A 16583-nucleotide genomic window follows, 5' to 3' on the forward strand; every position below is an offset into this window, starting at 1 on the left:
TTGGTGGTTGACAACCTCTCTAAGCTAAGCATCAGTTTCCTCATCTATAAAATGGACTTATTAATACCTGGAATAGGAACAACTAGGTGGCAAAGTGGAGGGAGTGCTGGGCCTGGAGTCAGGAAGACTCAGCTTCCTGAGTTTAAATCTGATCTCAGATACCTGATAGCAGTGTAACTCTGGGCAAGTCACTTAACCCTTTTTGCCTCAGTTTCCTCATCTGTAAAAAGAGCTTGAGAAGGAAATGGCAAACCACTACAATATCTCTGCCAAGAAAACCCCAAATGGGGTCATGAAGAATTGGACGCAACTGAAAAACAACTGAACAACAGTAACTAGAATGATTACCTTACAGGGTTGTGATGAGGCTCAAACAAGATGTGAGTACAGTTCTTTTAACCCTTATAGTATCAGCTATAATTAGTTCAATCTAGTTCCCACATTTCATAGATGAATTGTCTGAGGCCCAGGAAGGTGAAGGTCCAGGGTCACTCATGTGTTAAGTGACAGAGCTGGGAACACAAACCTGGTCTTTCTCTCCTCCTCCAAGTACATTACGCTGCCTTTTTCTTGCTTTTAGAAATTGCCATCAAGGCAAAGTTGCCGCTGGGGACAACAGTGTTGTTTATCCACGTTACCTAGGGAGACACTTCAGTTTGGGTTAGGCAATCTGTAGGTCCTGATGAAAGCACTTTTCTTCCGTTTTCCCCAGTACCGAAGTTGAATTACAGCAGGTTTAACAAGTTTCTGAAGCATAGATAGAGAACTAGGAAAATGACAGCTAATTTATCTGAATTTTGCACCCTGCACCCTGTGCCAATGAAAACTCCACCCGCTTAAGGCTCAGAGTTCAGAGAATGAACTGTTCTCATCCTCTTCATTTGATTTTAAGCACAAAACTATCAGGTCTTCCCACATTTTCCCACTTGGATTTTCTTGGTATAATTCATATCATGAGATGTCACTGACAGGGGAAAAAATTAACACATCTGAAAATGCAGTGGATTTACAAGTGTGGGAGGCTTTGGTACAGCATCTTGGAAGGACTAAGACAATGTCTTGATCTTGTCATTTTCACCTCCAAGAGCACAGACTGATGATTACATTTCTCCAAGTGTTGTTTATCCAATGGCACCAGCTATTTATACTGTGACATTATTTATATCTCTTTTTATTAAGCAATACTTGTGTTCCATTACTGATACAGGCATACCTTGGAGATATTGTGGGTTCAGGTCCAGACCCACCACAATAAAGCAAATATTTCAATAAAGCAAGTCAAATGAATTTTTTAGTTTCCCAGTGCATATAAAAGTTATGTTTATACTATACTGTAATCTATTAAGTGTACAATAGTATTATGTCTAAAAAAAAGTTAAAACTTAATTAAAAATACTTTTTTTCTAAAAAATACTATCATCTGAGCCTTCAGCAAGTTGTAATCTTTTTTGCTGGTGGAGGGTCTTGCCTCGATGTTGATGGCTGCTGACTGATCAGGGTTATGGTTGCCGAAGGCTGGGGTGGCTGTGGCAGTTTCTTAAAATAAGACAACAATGAAGTTTGCTGCTTTGATTGATTCTTCCTTTCACTTGAAAACTTAGAGGCATAATAGGGTTATTAATTGGCCTAATTTCAATATCATTGTGTCTCAGGGAATAAAGAGACCTGAGGAGAGAGAGAGAGATGGGGAAAAGCCAGTTGGTGGAGCAATCAGAACACATATAACATTTATTGATTAAGTTTGCTGACTTATATGGGCGTGGTCCATGGTGCCCCCAAGATGATTATAATAGTAACATCAAAGATCACTGATCACAGATCATCCTAAAAGATATGTAATGAAAACGTTTGAAATATAGGAAGAATTATCAAAATGTGACACAGAGATACAATGTGAGCACATCCTGTTAGAAAAATGGTGCCAATAGACTTGCCTGAAGCAGGGTTGTCAGAAACCTTTAATTTGTAAAAATTGCAATATCTGTGAAGTGCTATAAAATGAGGTAAAGTCTGCGTTTGGGAAGGAATAAGAAGTAAAATGTACATCCACCACCTGTAAAACAACTGCTCTTGCCTTCCTTCCCCCCAAATTACTTTGTGCTTACTTGGTATTGTGCACATGTTGTCTCCCCACCTAAGAGAATATAATCTCCTGGGGGTTGAGATCTATTTCATTTTTGTCTTCATATCTCCAACTCCTAGAACAGTATCTGTCACATAGTACGTTAGTTAATGCTTGTTGATTGGTTGACATACTATAACATTTCTTTAACTTCTAAGTTGCCTAAATTTTTTTTTGTTAAAGCAAAATCTTTTGTAGTTCATCTCTCTCCTCTCACCCCTTGCCAGTCCTTCTTCTTAATCTTTTCTTGGGAATGATTGCATAGTTGTTTTCCATATGCACTGCTAGGCTATAGAAAGGGGAAATGAGAGAGTCTAGAGTCAAAGTTCTCTACCCCAATGATACAAGCATACTCAGCAATTATGAGTGAAGATAGAGTGGAGAAAGCCTGGTGGGGCTTAAGGATAAAGCAGGATTGGAACACTAGATCTTAGATGCTCCCCAGTTCTAGTGGATTGCATTCCCTAAACAGCATGAGTTTGCTGGGCTGAAGTTCTTAAGTGGAAATTCTTAGAGAATGGTATTAGGATGGAGTTGAGAACATTCAAACCAACCTATTGGCTTATCAATATTTTGGAGGAGTATGATGCTCTATTTTCGGTTAAGAACATTTACCTGAGTTGTCAAGACCTTTTCCTTCCCATATACTTTAGTGTTACTTTAAGGTATATAACAATCTTCTCAGCATTGAGTTGGGGGGTGTGACCTTTCTTTTGGTCATTTTAGATTAGGAGGGTGAGCATATTCCTAGTTTGGTCTCCATTCAGTCATTGACCATGGGTGGTAGGATAAGCATTTATAGGATCATTCTAAAAATTGGGACAGGAAGGGAACTTATACTCTTCCATGGCCAAATATCATCACCATTGGAGGAGTGGTCTTACCTTCAGTCATGGTAATAACCTTTGTCACTGTTTAAACAGAGTTTCTCACCATCATTAATACTTTACAGACTCCTTTGATGAAAGAGAACAAGCATTTATTAAGCACCTCCTGTGTGCTGGAGACTGTGCTAAGTTCTGTAGAAATGTTATTCAATCCTCACAACAATCATGTGAAGTAGGCACTAGGATCCTTATTTGGAGGAAACTGAGGCAGTCAGGTTTAGTGACTTTCACAGGGTCACACAAACAGCTAATGTCTGAGGTTGGATTTGAGCTTGGGGCTTACTGACTCCTGGTCAGCACTCCACCACTGCTCCACCTGGCTCTCTCTAGTCCCAGGAATCCTAATGGAGATCAGCAGACTAACCACTGGAATTTACAGTATGTTTTAAATGACCAATTTTCATTCTTTCCCCATGGATGAATCTCATTCTGAGCATGCAAGCAACCACAGTCTTACTCAGAATGGGAGCAACTTACTGTCACTGTTGCAGTTTTGAAAAATGCTTAGCATTCAAGGTTGTTTTTTCCCCTGCCCCTTCTCCTGAATGAGAGGTGAAGTTCTGTTTGGACATTAAATATGCAAAATGCTTAAGAATGACTTAATGCAGTGGGCTTTTCTCTTCTTGAGTATGTAAGCAACCAATGTCAAACAGAACAATAAAGATTATTAATTAATTAATCACTATTTGCACGCAGTAACATGTTTATAAGTGATGTTGGATTCAATCTGTTTGGGTCTAAGAGATTTCTGTAGAGGAGGGGTGGGGAACCTGTGGCCTAGAGGCCACATGTGGCCTGCTGGGTCCTTGGGTGCAGCCTTTTGACTGAGTCCAAGGTTTACAGAATAAATCTTTTTATCAAGGGGATTTGTTCTGTGAAGTTTGGATTCAGTCAAAGGGCTGCACTTGAGAACCCAGAGAGCCACATATGGCCTTGAGGCTGCAGGTTCCCCACCCTTGCTTTAGAGAATGCGTCAAATATATTGGAACACACATTAAATTCTTCCTTGAAATAAATTTTATTTGTATAAACTAACTAAGGTTTGAGCTATGGGGCTTATAGTATCATCTTTTGTTAGAGACACTATTATGATTGGCATTTCTAGCACAATGGCTAGCTAGGCATTGCTAGACACTGTGATTCTAAAAGCTAAAGACCTTCATCAATCTGTCTTTTACCTGCCCTTACAGTTTTCCCATATTCAGTATGCGGAACCTGACTTTTCAATAAAAGAAGTAGGTTACTCCCATTCTCACCATTATTGGCTTTTCATGTGAAACTTGATACTTGTTAGAGTTGGTAATTATAGAAATAGTTATAGGTTTGAAAAATTATCAGAAATACAAACAAGAATTGAATGTGGATCAAGTAGTTATGTCTCATGTAGAAAAGAGAAGGCTAAGCAGTGAACAATTATAGAATGATTAAAACAGAATACAATAACTTATCATTACTAGTATAATCAGTTGAACTGGGAAGTAGTTTCTTCCTTGATCAATCAATAAACATTTATTTAGTACCTGCTATATGCCAATCACTATAGATACAAATACAAATAATAAGATAATCTGTACTCAGAAGGTACTTACATTCTAATGAGGAAGACAGGAAATACATATGTAAATACCTGCAGCATAAATATAAGTACATATAAATATAGGGCAGGTAGGTGGTATAGATAGAGTGCTGGGACTGGAGTCAGGCAGACTAATCTCCCAGAGTTCAAATATGGCCTCAGACACTTACTAGCTATGTGACCTTGGGCAAGTCACTTAACTGTGTTTGACTCAGTTTTCTCATCTGTAAAATGAGCTGGAGAAGGAAATGGCCAATCATTCCAGTATCTTTGCCAAGACAACCCCAAATTGGGTCATGAATAGTCAGATACGATTGAAAACCAACAATAGCAACATACAAATATGTACAAAGTAGTTACATAAGGAGTCGTTTGGGAGGACCAGGAAAGGCTTCATGTAGAAAATGGTGCTCAAGCTGTATCTTACAGGGAAAAAGGAACTCTATGAGACAGCTAAGGAAAGAGTGCATTCCAGGCATGGAAATGGATGGTTCAAAGTCATAAATATTGGATAGGGAGTGTTGTGTGTGGGAAACAGAGAAAAGGCCAAATTGGTTGAATTGAAGAGTATAAGATAGAGAGTAGTGGCCAATGAATTTGGAAAGACAGGTTGAGTCCATGTAACGAAAGATTTTAAAAGCTCAACAGAGAGCTTTTTATTTTTGTCCAAGAGGCAATAGGAAGTCATTGTGTCCTGTTAGCAGCTATTAACAGACATGTGTAGAATGAATTGTAGTGGTGATGGACTTGAGGCATGGAAATTAATTAGAAGACTGTTAATTTAAGTGATTGGTGATGAGAGTGTGAAGTAAAGTGGTCTCTCTTTGAGTAGACAGATGGGGAGGGGGGAGAAAGAGAGAGGGAAATGGGGAAGGAGGAGAGAGAGAGAGAGAGAGAGAGAGAGAGAGAGAGAGAGAGAGAGAGAGAGAGAGAGAGAGAGAAAGCGAGCATCAGGGTGCCATATTGAACTTCCCTTCTCCACCTCATATGTCTAAGGACCCCTTTTTTGTGTATGAGCTCCAAGGAAAGAACCTCTGCCCTAGATGAACTCCAGGGACCCTTATGATTCTAAAATTCTTTGACTCCAATTGTGAGTGAAGTCTGATACTGCACCCAATTTGGATATATGCAACTTTCTAGCTTTTAGAGGAATGTGATAATATTTCCTTTTGGCTCTAGCAGAGAGGAAACTTTCTCTCCTGAGGCAGTTGGTGGTGCTGTAGGTAGAGCTCTGGGCTTGGAATCAGGAAGACTGAGTTTGAATCCAGTCTTAGACACTAGCTTCATGACTTTGGACAAATCACCTAACCTCTTTTTGTCTCAGTTTCCTTAATTATATAAAATGGGGATAATAACAGCACTTATCTTGCAGGGTTATTTTGAAGATCAATTGGGACAATATTTGTAATGCTAGGTCTGTCTCCCAAGGTGATCAGGGAAAAATGAAAAAAACTTATACATTCTAAAATATTTCTATATTTCTATATATAATTCTTTGTGGTGGCAAAGAACTGAAAAGTGACAGGATGCCCATCAATTGGGAATGGCTGAATAAGTTGTGGTGTATGATTGTGATGGAATACTACTGTGCTGTAAGAAATGATGAGCAGGTTGGTTTTAGAAAACTGTGGAAAGACTTGCATGAAATAATGCAGAGTGAAATGAGCAGAACCAACAGAACATTGTGTACAGTAACAACAATTTTGCTTGAACAGCAACTGTGAATGACTAAGCTATTTTGAGTAACATGATTATTGAAATCAACTGTGAAGGACTTGTGAAGGAAAATGCTAACCACCTCCAGAGAAAGAACTGATACATGTATTGCATTGTATGGTTCCATATATATTTCTGTATCAAATGTTAGCCTTCTGTAACGTGGGATTGGGAGGGGAGGAAGGGAGTAAACGCAGAACTCAAAATATAGCAAAAAAAAGTGTGTAATACAGTGGTACATAGTAGGTCCTTTATAAATATTTTTCCCTTCCCTTCTTGGATTTTCTGCTTGAACCAAGCTGGTATTGGATTGAAACAGATATTGCCTTCCTATCATTTGGAGGTTGCTAGTACCAATAGCTCTCCACATTTATTGGGGAAAAAAACAGCACAAGAAACTGCTAGAAAGGGAAGCAGGGGCAGCAGACACTTGACCACAGAAGTTCCTGCTTGTGTCTGGCTCCTGTGTTATCACCTTTATTGGGGCTGCAAGGATGTAATTGCACAGGCTTATAATGCTTTTTGCTGCTGGGTGAGCTTGGCTGATGGCAGAAGACAATCATCCTGTTCCTGCGTAATCACAGCTTCACTCTGTAAAGACTCAGGCTGTCTCATTTGAAAAGGAGCCTTTTCAAAGAGTCTCGCATTGACTTGTACATAAATCCTGATGCTTCTTCATTATCCTGCCAAACAGCTCCTTAGTAATATAGCCATTTCAAACCTACATCTGGGGAGGTGGGGAACAGGGCGTGTTAAATACACTTCATTGGCAGCATGAGCCTATTAAAAAGTGGAAACATCTTGGAATGAAAGACTGCTATTTTCCCCTGGGCATGATAGATTAGAGGCTGAATTTGCAGATTCATATAAAATGCATTGAATAAGAAATATTTTTTCTTTTCTTTTCTTTTTTTCCAAATGTGTGCTAGACTGATCTGCAGTCATACAAATCTGAACAGAATACAGGCTAGCCCTGAAACAGAGGTCAGAGATTCACATGATTTAGAGTTGGAAAAATGAGTGAACCAAAGCCAATAGTGCTTAAGTGATCTTCCACAAGATCACACAGGAATTATACTGTAGAACTAGGATAAAAACTCAGGTTCTTGGACTCTAAATTAGAGTGCTCAGAGGAGGAGTATTTATAGTCATATTTTTGCAGTTAAACCTTAGGGCACCTTTTTTGTATCATGGACACTTTGAATAGTGTGGTGAAGTCTATGGACTCTCTTCTCAGAATGTTTTTAAATTCGTATGATAAAATCCAAAGGATTGCAAAGGAAAACCAATTATGATGGAAATAAAGATGTAATTTTTCCATGTCCATGTTCATGGACCCATTGAAATCTATCCACGTACCCCTGAGACTGGGGGGAGACCCAAGGATAAGAATCTCTGATTTAGGGAAATATGTGACTTTCTACGTGGGAGCCCTTTGAATTACCTGAAGTTACTTGTCAGAATGAGGACTCCACTTACTCAGAATTAGGGACAAAGAGGCAAGAGAATATTCTTTAAGGTTGGCCATTAAGTGTTGGGAATGGGCCAAAAGAACGGTCTCTTTCCACTTTGGTTATGTTCTATGACTCTGGGGCACATGAAAGCAATAGACTCCTACCGTGATCCTGTGGGTGGTCCTAAGGGCACTTTAAGTCTTGATCGTACCCTTGGTCTTAGAATGGGGAAGCTGAGTGGGTGCACTGTTGTGTTCTCACCCAATCAGGCTCAGTTTAATTGTCATCTTCCTGCAGTCAATGCTCAGCTAGCATAATAGCACATTTTTACTGTAAGTAAAAGAAACCAATGAAATGTGGGTTTTTAACCTGGTGAACCTAAAAAACCCACTTTTATAAAATAAGAGCCCTCTGTGTCAGATCTGTCTTGATAGTTTCTCACCTGCATAGTTATTTAGCTATTTTGGCTCAGCCCCAGCTCTGCCCCTGCCCCTGCCCCTCTTTCTCCCTTTCATTTCTTCCTCTCCTTAGAAATGGAATATTAACTCTGGAGGGAGGAAGAAGTTCCTTTTGCCTTTGCTCTTTTTTATTTTGATGGTCATTACAACATCCACAGAAAAGCTCAGAAATGGTACCACCCTTCCCACGTCCAACACAAATCCTTGATTTCAAATTGGTTAAGTGGTTCCCATGGATACAAGTGAAAGGCCCATGACTGATGACTAGGAGCCCTGTATGTGTACAAATTCAAGGGCAGAATGCAGCGCTCTGGGAGTGAAATATTTGAGGACAGCTAAGATTCTAAGGCCTCATTGTCTAGAGAAAATTCTTAGGCTGTATCAAGTAGCCATTTATGATGTCCCATCTCCTTTTGCCCTTCCTGTACTTGGGGTGTGTACATGTGCGCATACTGGAAATTATTTCATAAAAGAACACAGTTTAGCATAAATTGATATTTAATTTTAGAAATGCATCTTGAATTTTTTTTTGCTTTTAGTAAAGTATAAATGCTATATAACAATTATGACATTATTAACATATCATTATTTCATAAATATGGTTACTGGAATATATGTACGTATATTTTTTCCTGGTAGTAATGACTGTTTGAATTTGACTTGAGACTTTCAGCATTAGTGAAATTGGTTTCTTAGTTTCTGCCACAGCTTCTAGGCAGACAAAAGCAGTCAATAAATACTTGTTGAGTGCCTACTCTGTGTTATTCTACATCTACCTCATTCTTGAAGGAAAATAAATAAGAGGTTAGAATGAAATTAATGCTGTTTTTTAAGCTTCTAATTTACGGAATATTATCTTATAATCTTATATATCTTTTTGTTTTGTTTTCTTTAATCTAATCTATTTTTTTTGTTGTTGTAAACTCTTAAATGCATAGTTCTTTCTTTCTGCCAAGACAAACTTTTGGGTCCATGGAGCCATATATGGATAGATTTTGGGAGGTTTGTGAAATTGCATGGGAAAGGAAAACAAAACAGAAACACCCACATTATTTTCACTAACTTTGAACTGATATGTAGCATTTCCTTCAATTATGTAAAAACATTATTCTGAGAATATCCATGGGTTTCTTCTCCAGACTGCCAAGGGAAGTCCATGATACAAAAAATGGTTAAGAATCCCTGTGCAAAGAAGAATGTGCTCCTCTCTTTTTTTTACTTGTCTAAAATTCTCTCCAACTGTCTTATTACAAATTCCGGACCATAGAGGTGTTTTAATCAAGTATTATTAGCTGCTTTATTTGTCCTTTCCCCTCTAAATTATATGAAATTTAGAAGATTGGTAGCAGAATTATTTTAATGTAAGGATTTAAGCATTCATTTGCCAGCCTCAATGAATAATTGTCCCATGCAGGATACAGGGTGACTGCACCTGAGATGTTGTCAAGCTAAGCCCTAGACAGAAGAAAGAAAATATCTTTTTTTCTCTCTGTTGAAGGGCAGTGTAGCTTCATGGTCCATTTGTTCCTTTGCTAATTTGCTTATTCATTCAGAGTTAAACTGAAATTAGGAACTGAATTGAACCCTCTAGTGACCTGGGTTGTTTACACCAAAGGTACCTGGGAATACACTTCAAATTTTTCCCAATCAAAGATGTAGTTTCACTGTGGGAATGGTTAGAAATTCATGTCTTATGGCTTGTCTTCAAGGCATTTAAACTTCTAGGAAAAATAAATGGCTTGTAGGAAGTAAGCTGCTTCACTCTAAAGGTCATCTCTTGAATTTATCCTGCATACGATCTTCATAGTAAATGAAGCTTTTGTAGTAAAATAGATTTCCCCCTGGATTGGTGATTCATTCAGGGTCTCAGCCTTTATTCAGCCAGTGGGAAAGATCTCCACTCAAGGAAAGTGGCATCAAAAACTGATGTTTGCAGATCTTAATTTTGACGTTGTCCTTGTCATTGGGCTCAAAGCTCCAAGTAACAGCTTAGTCAGAGACGGTTCATTTTTGTCTAGAAAAGATCTAGAGGAGCACTGTCTTAACACCATGTTTCCCGATGAGCATATCTAGGTCTACATGTTCTATATGAAGCCTTTTCTCATCTCCCCAACTACTAACCTCAGGTCCCCAGGCCTGGAATCAGGAAGACCTGAGTTCAAATTTGGCCTCAGACACTTACCAGCTTTGTGGCCCTGGGAAAGTCACTTACCTTCTGTTTACGTCAGTTTCCTCATTTATAAAATGGGAATAATAATAACATCTTGAGGGTTGTTGTGAGAATCAAATGATATAATAGTTGTAAAGCACTTAACATAGCGGGCCTAGAACATAGTGAACATTATATAAATGTTAGCTATTGTTACTAGGTATTAAGTGAGGCAATAGTCATAAAAGCACTTAGCACAGTGCCTAGCACATAGTCGGAGCTACATAAATGCTTTTTCCCTTCTCTTCCCTCCCAACTGTTATTAACCTTTTTAACTACCTTGTATTTATATATCTTGAACTTATTTGGTGTTTTTTCTTTATATCCTGATATATGTGCATGGTGTTTCTCTCAATATGTTATAAGCTCCCTGAATGCAGTGGTTGTTTCTTTTTTTCTTTTCTTTTTGTTTTCTGTCTTTCTGTTCTCAGCATCTGGCACCGTATTTGGCCTCGAAGCAGGCCAAATGAATGCTTGTGGACTGATCAGTTCTTCCAGTTGCTATTTCCTCTTCTGTAAATTACTCGATCCTTATTTCGTGTGTGGCTACATACATGTCTCCTCCTTTAGAGTGTAAGTTCCTTGAGGGAAGGGAATGTGTCATTGTTACCATTCTATCCTTGGTGCCTAGTCCAGTGCCCTGGGCAGCTAGGTGGCACAGTGCATAGAGTCCTGGGCTTGGAGTTAGGAAGACATCTTCTTGAGTTCAAATCTAGCCTCAGACACTTACTAGCTGTGTGACCCTGGACGAGTCACTTAATCCTGTTTGCCTCAGTTTCCTCATCTGTAAAATGAGCTGGAGAAGGAAATGGCAAACCTCTCTAGAATCTTTGCCAAGAAAAGCCCAAATGGAGTCACAGAGTTGGACATGACTAAAATGACTGAAAAACAAAAGTCCTAGTCATAGGGATTTAATAAATGCTTGTTGATTAATTGCTTTTGCTCTTATGTTCTCTGTCACATCATTTATGCCCAGTTGAAATTATAGTAGCCCTCATTATGGCACATGTTATATGCGTAGACTGAGATATAGCACAAACTAAATCATATATTCTATAACATTAGCAAAAGGCCTGGTACAGCAGGCTTAACCTTTAAGAAATGAATGTGTGAAAAAGCATTTAAATACTTTGTTGTGGTTGTTTAGTTGTTTCTAACACTTTAAGACTCTTTTGGGGGTTTTCTTGGCAAAGCTCCTGGAGTGTTTTGCCATTTCCTTCTCCAGCTCAATTTACCGAAGAGGAACTGAGGCAAACAGAGTTAAGTGACTTGCCCAGGTTCACACAATTAGTAAATGTCTGATGCCAGGTTTGAACTCAGGAAGATTAGTCTTCTTGACTCCAGGCTTGGTACTCTATCCACTGCGTATCTAGCTGCCCTATTTAAGTACTTACTCTGTACACACTTAAATACTCACTGTGTGCAAAAAGTCCAGTACTAAGCGCTGGAAATATAAATTGAAAAGTAAGACCATCCTTGTTTTCAAAGAAGTCACATTTTAATAGGGGGAGACAACACACCCAGATGCAAGTCAGATGGAAAAGCTTGGTGGTCCTCCTCTCCACAGTGATTGCTTCCCTGAACTATGGCTACTGGGGCCAGGCTGAAGGAGGACCAGTGGTCTGGCGATTAGTACTATACCCCAGGAGCTCCAGCTGCGAAGCCTGGATTGTCTCCTTCTGGCTGTGAGGATAAGTAGTGGTGGTAGTTTGACTCATCTGTCACATTTCCTTCTCCATTTTCTCCCTCACAGTGCCGTTTCCTTGAGGCTGGCTAGGCGGTTGGTGGGAATGCGTGGCTCCTTCTCTGTAGTTTGGTAGATCTGTTGCTCTTAAATCTCTTTTCCACCTGGCTGATAGTTGTGGGGTTGGTATGGAAGCAAGGCCAGTTATCAGGGATTACTGATATTTCCAGAGCTCTTAGATTCAGGGAAGTGGATTGTCCCCTCCATGGCACAGGGGAGGTGGTGGCTCATCAACCGTTAGTGTTGGTAGCAATGAGGGTGAGGGGTCTATTCTCCACAAAGGTTGCTCGCCCTGGTGGCTGTGGAGACCAGGCTGGAAACAGGGCAGGTGATCTGAATAACATTGCTTTTCCCAAGAATCTTGGGCTGCAGGTCCTGGGGATTCTCCATCCATGTCTAAAGGGAGGTTGTACAGGAGATTGGAGTGGCCTGGCAGATGCCAACTCTTTTCTTTCCCTCAGAGTGCCTTGCTGCTTTATCTAGGTTGGCTTAATGTTTATCTTGCATCTAGACACATATCTATACAAATGCGCATGCGCGCGTGTGTGTATGTGTGTGTGTGTGTGTGTGTGTGTGTGTGTGTGTGTGTGGTTAGATGAAATGCATGAAGTACTTTAAACACATTATCTCACTGGACCACACAGCAACTCTGGAAGTGAGCAGTAGAAGTATTATCTCCATTTTACATATGAGGAAATATACTTAAGAAAATAAAATGACTTGCCTAAGGCAGCAAGAGCAAGACTTGAACTTGTGTCTCTAACTCTGAAAACTTCTTGAGCTTCTGGAATATTCCTTGTATCCCTGAATTCATTAAATAATTGAACTACCCAAAGTTAGTTCTTATCATATTGCCTTAGGAATCTCGCAGCTCCATGTGATAGAGAAGAGTGATATTATTTCCCCCATTTGACAGATGAGAGAACTGTAGCCCAGAGGGACTGTTTCCACTTAATGGTCATTGGCCAGTGTGAACTATGATTTGAAGCTACCCACTTTAACGCAAAAAACAAACAAATAAAAAACAAAAAACAAAACTTGGGATCCTGTTTTTTTTCTTCCTTAATCTGTCTAGTGATAGATATTATGGTCTTATATTACCCTGTAATAATTTTATTATTAGCTAATAATAGCTTGGGGGATTCTAGGTTGATTAGGTAACATTAATGGTAACATTCTAGAAATCTAGGTACCTTGGAAGATCTCTTTCTTAAAGAACAAGAATATGAAGTCTTCGGATGGTGTTGCTGCAGTTTCTATAGTTACTTACCTTAGAACTAAAAGGAAACCAGATTATCTAGTCCAACCTCCTTATTTTACAGATGGAGAAACTGAGGCCCAAGAAGATTGATGGGACTTGTCCATTGTTATAGTGTATTAAGTAGCAGAGCTAGGAATCAAACCTTTGTCATTTCGCTCCAAATCCACCATTCTTTCCACTATTGTTTGTCCTAAGATGTAGGGGAAAATTTCACTGTCAGCCAAGACCTACGTATAAAATCTTACAATATTTTGTCTTTTGTGGAGCATTTTGAGTTTCTTTCCTTTGGTCCTTGGTTCTTTTCAAAATGTTAAAAAAAATCTTTAGCTTGTTAGCATAATAGCCATTGGAATGAGGATGGGAGCAAAAGAATCCAGTAACGCAGGAACCATCAGTCTTTTTTTTTTTTTTTTTTTTTTGCTGCTAATCATTTTGCACACTGCAATTGAGTTGTAAGAGGCTGATTACAGTCTGACCGCGGGGTTTGTTGGATTCCTTTTACCTCTCAAATAGGTCTAGAATTCTCAGGGAACATTTGCTGGTGTCCCAGAGTTACTATGGAACATTTGCTGGTGTCCCAGAGTTACTATCTTTTAAAGAATAATGTTACTGCTTTATCACAGGTTTGCTCTTTTAAAAGGCTAGAAAATGGGAAATTAAGATGGAGTCAGAAGATTAAATGACCCACAGAAAAGCAAATGAATTTATTTCACACATAAATCTTTATTTAAAGATAATCAGAAAAACAGATGCCAATTTTTTTTTTTGTCTTTGATGTGTTTTGGTCTCAAGCCAGATCTCAGTATTTCTTTTTTCCCTGTCACTGAATGTCTCTGGTTATGGTTTATCTGTGGCTGTGGAAATTATTATTTTAATCTTAATCTTCTGTAATATTATCATCATTTGTCATCAGAAAATATCCTGGGTAGAGCCAAATGATCTCTGGAAGTCTTTTAATTGCTATTTGTGATTGTTATTCTATGATCCTATAATAAGTATTTATAAAAGTTATTTGGCATGAGATATAAATACTCATTATTTCAAGTTTTAGGGTCCAAAATGATGATTATTGCATATTATAACTAGAATTAGCTTTCCATCTGTGGCATGTGTGGAAGGGCTCACATCTTCTATATCTTTACTTTGTAGGCCACTGATGATTATGACCCAGAAGATCACAACCCTGGCGTTCCAAATTCACGATGGTGAGGAAATGCTCTCCTCGTGGCCATGTTGTCATTAGGCCAGCTTCTCTTCACACTGTATTGGTGATCAGCAGCCTAGAAAGAAAGACCTGTATCTTCATTGTGTTGGTAGTTGTGTGGTTCATAAATTGGCCTTAACTCCTTCATCATCTTGATTCCTGAGACACAGCACTTTACTTTTGCTGAAATACTTTTGCTGAGAGGAGGGGCTTTCCTCTTTATCTTGACAAGATCTAAATCTCTCCGGTGACATTCTCTCACTTCCATTATGAGTGCTAATTAAGAGAAACGGCACCTTCTTTGCTTCACTCCAATCCCAGGGAAGTTAAAAAATAATCCAAAATTAAGCCCCATTTGACATTAGATAATGAACTGTTAAACATTTTAGAAAAGAATATTTTAGCTTCTTCCATCCCCCCTCTCTCAGTCATTTGTTGACAAATGACTTTAATGGGAATGTAAGTAAGACAATGTAAAACCTTGGAAGAGGTACTTCTGAGTGCATACAAATGGATACTTTCTTTTCATCACTCTATTCTTTAGGAGAGGAGAAAATTCTTATTATTAGGTTCCAACAAATGGATCTTAGATGGTAAATAAGGGGAGACTTCAGAGGCTATGAAGTCCAAGACTGTCATTTTACAAATTAGAAAAATAAGGCCCAAGGAGGTTAAAATGCCCAAGCTCACAGAAGTGAGGTCTCCTGATTTGAGCCAGTAAGCTTACTTTGGTGCTGGGGTCTTGCCGTGATACTGTGTAGAAAAGGAGTTTTCAAAAATAATAGCTCACATGAATGCAGTACTTAGTAATACACAAAATATTTTCCTCAGAACAAGCCTGTTGACTAGGTAGTTCTAGTGTAGTCATGCGTATTTTGTTGACGAGGAAAGTTATTTGAAGAGGTTATTTGTAGAGGTTAAATGACTTATCTAAAGCTTGTGTAGCCAGTCAGGCCTTTGCACTCTGAGTTCTTATTCGTATAGCACACTGCCTTTCCAAAAACTTACTTATGAGATGCTAGTTACCCCTTGAAAAGCTCTTTTTAATAGTTACACTGGTTTGGTAAATAGTTTTTAACCTGGCAAATTTTCTATTTGAGAAGCTAAGAAGAATGATAGTTTCTCATAGCTGCTTTTCTTATTTCTTCTCAAAATCTTGGGAACTAATTTAATTTAGTTGTAACCCTTGGTATTCTTAATCCATGCCTCTGCTCTAGCTGTTTCCTGGGTAATTTGGTACTGTGGACTGAAGTACTCAAAACATCTAGATTCAGAGTGACTTAGTTTATAGTTAACTCCCATTGGCAGTAGATGTAGTCGTGCATTAACAACATAAAATAAATGCTCGGCTGGTTTCAGTCTTTGCTAGTTGCCTAATCAGTATTTGGTGAGTTTAAGCAAAGAATAGGTTTACTCTTAAAGATTTCTCCTTCCAGTTTTTAATCTGGACATAATGAATTATTTGCACAATTTTCTGTCAAATTTATCATGTTTCATTGACTATTGCTTATAAGGAATGAAATATTTTTCTCTTTTTTGTTCTAGTAAGAGGAAGATATGAATTTGAGAGAATTTTTTTCTGCCCTTCCTTTGGCATTTTTTGAATTACCCTTTTGATTGGTGACTACACTAAGGTCAAGTTAATAATACATTTTCTGCAGCGACAGCTCTTGATTTATAGTATGTGATAAGGGCTTGCTATTAGTCTCACAGACTTTAGGCTTCTAAATAAGGAACATGTGCATATTGTACACACACAACCCAAATGGAGGTTTAGTTAATAATTTGTATGAGAAGTAGTCATGTGTTAATGCATAATGACCCTGAATTGGGTCAGTTTTTCCTTGCGTGGTGGGAGACATATTTCTCCAGTCATAGAGGGGACAAAGCCTCTTCCTGGCTCACAAACATGTCCTCATCTTATACCAATCAAGCTTCTTTCTATATCTAGT

At 38.7% G+C, this 16583-nt stretch overlaps 1 protein-coding gene across 2 annotated transcripts in view; it reads left to right on the plus strand.

The window, feature by feature from the left end:
• Positions 1 to 16583, plus strand: part of MBOAT1 (membrane bound glycerophospholipid O-acyltransferase 1) — a 138482-nt gene that overhangs the window by 67591 nt on the left and 54308 nt on the right. For both annotated transcript variants that reach the window (XR_002324607.2, XM_020986830.2), the window contains exon 5: positions 14577 to 14632. Coding sequence is in view for 1 of the 2 variants with exons in the window: in XM_020986830.2 (XP_020842489.1) it covers positions 14577 to 14632 (56 nt within the window). In the remaining variant the exon portion in view is untranslated. The remainder of the gene's footprint in view (positions 1 to 14576; positions 14633 to 16583) is intronic.

This window comes from Phascolarctos cinereus, unplaced genomic scaffold (assembly GCF_003287225.1).
Source record: "Phascolarctos cinereus isolate Bilbo 61053 unplaced genomic scaffold, phaCin_HiC Scaffold_4;HRSCAF=312, whole genome shotgun sequence".
Classification (NCBI taxonomy): domain Eukaryota; kingdom Metazoa; phylum Chordata; class Mammalia; order Diprotodontia; family Phascolarctidae; genus Phascolarctos; species Phascolarctos cinereus.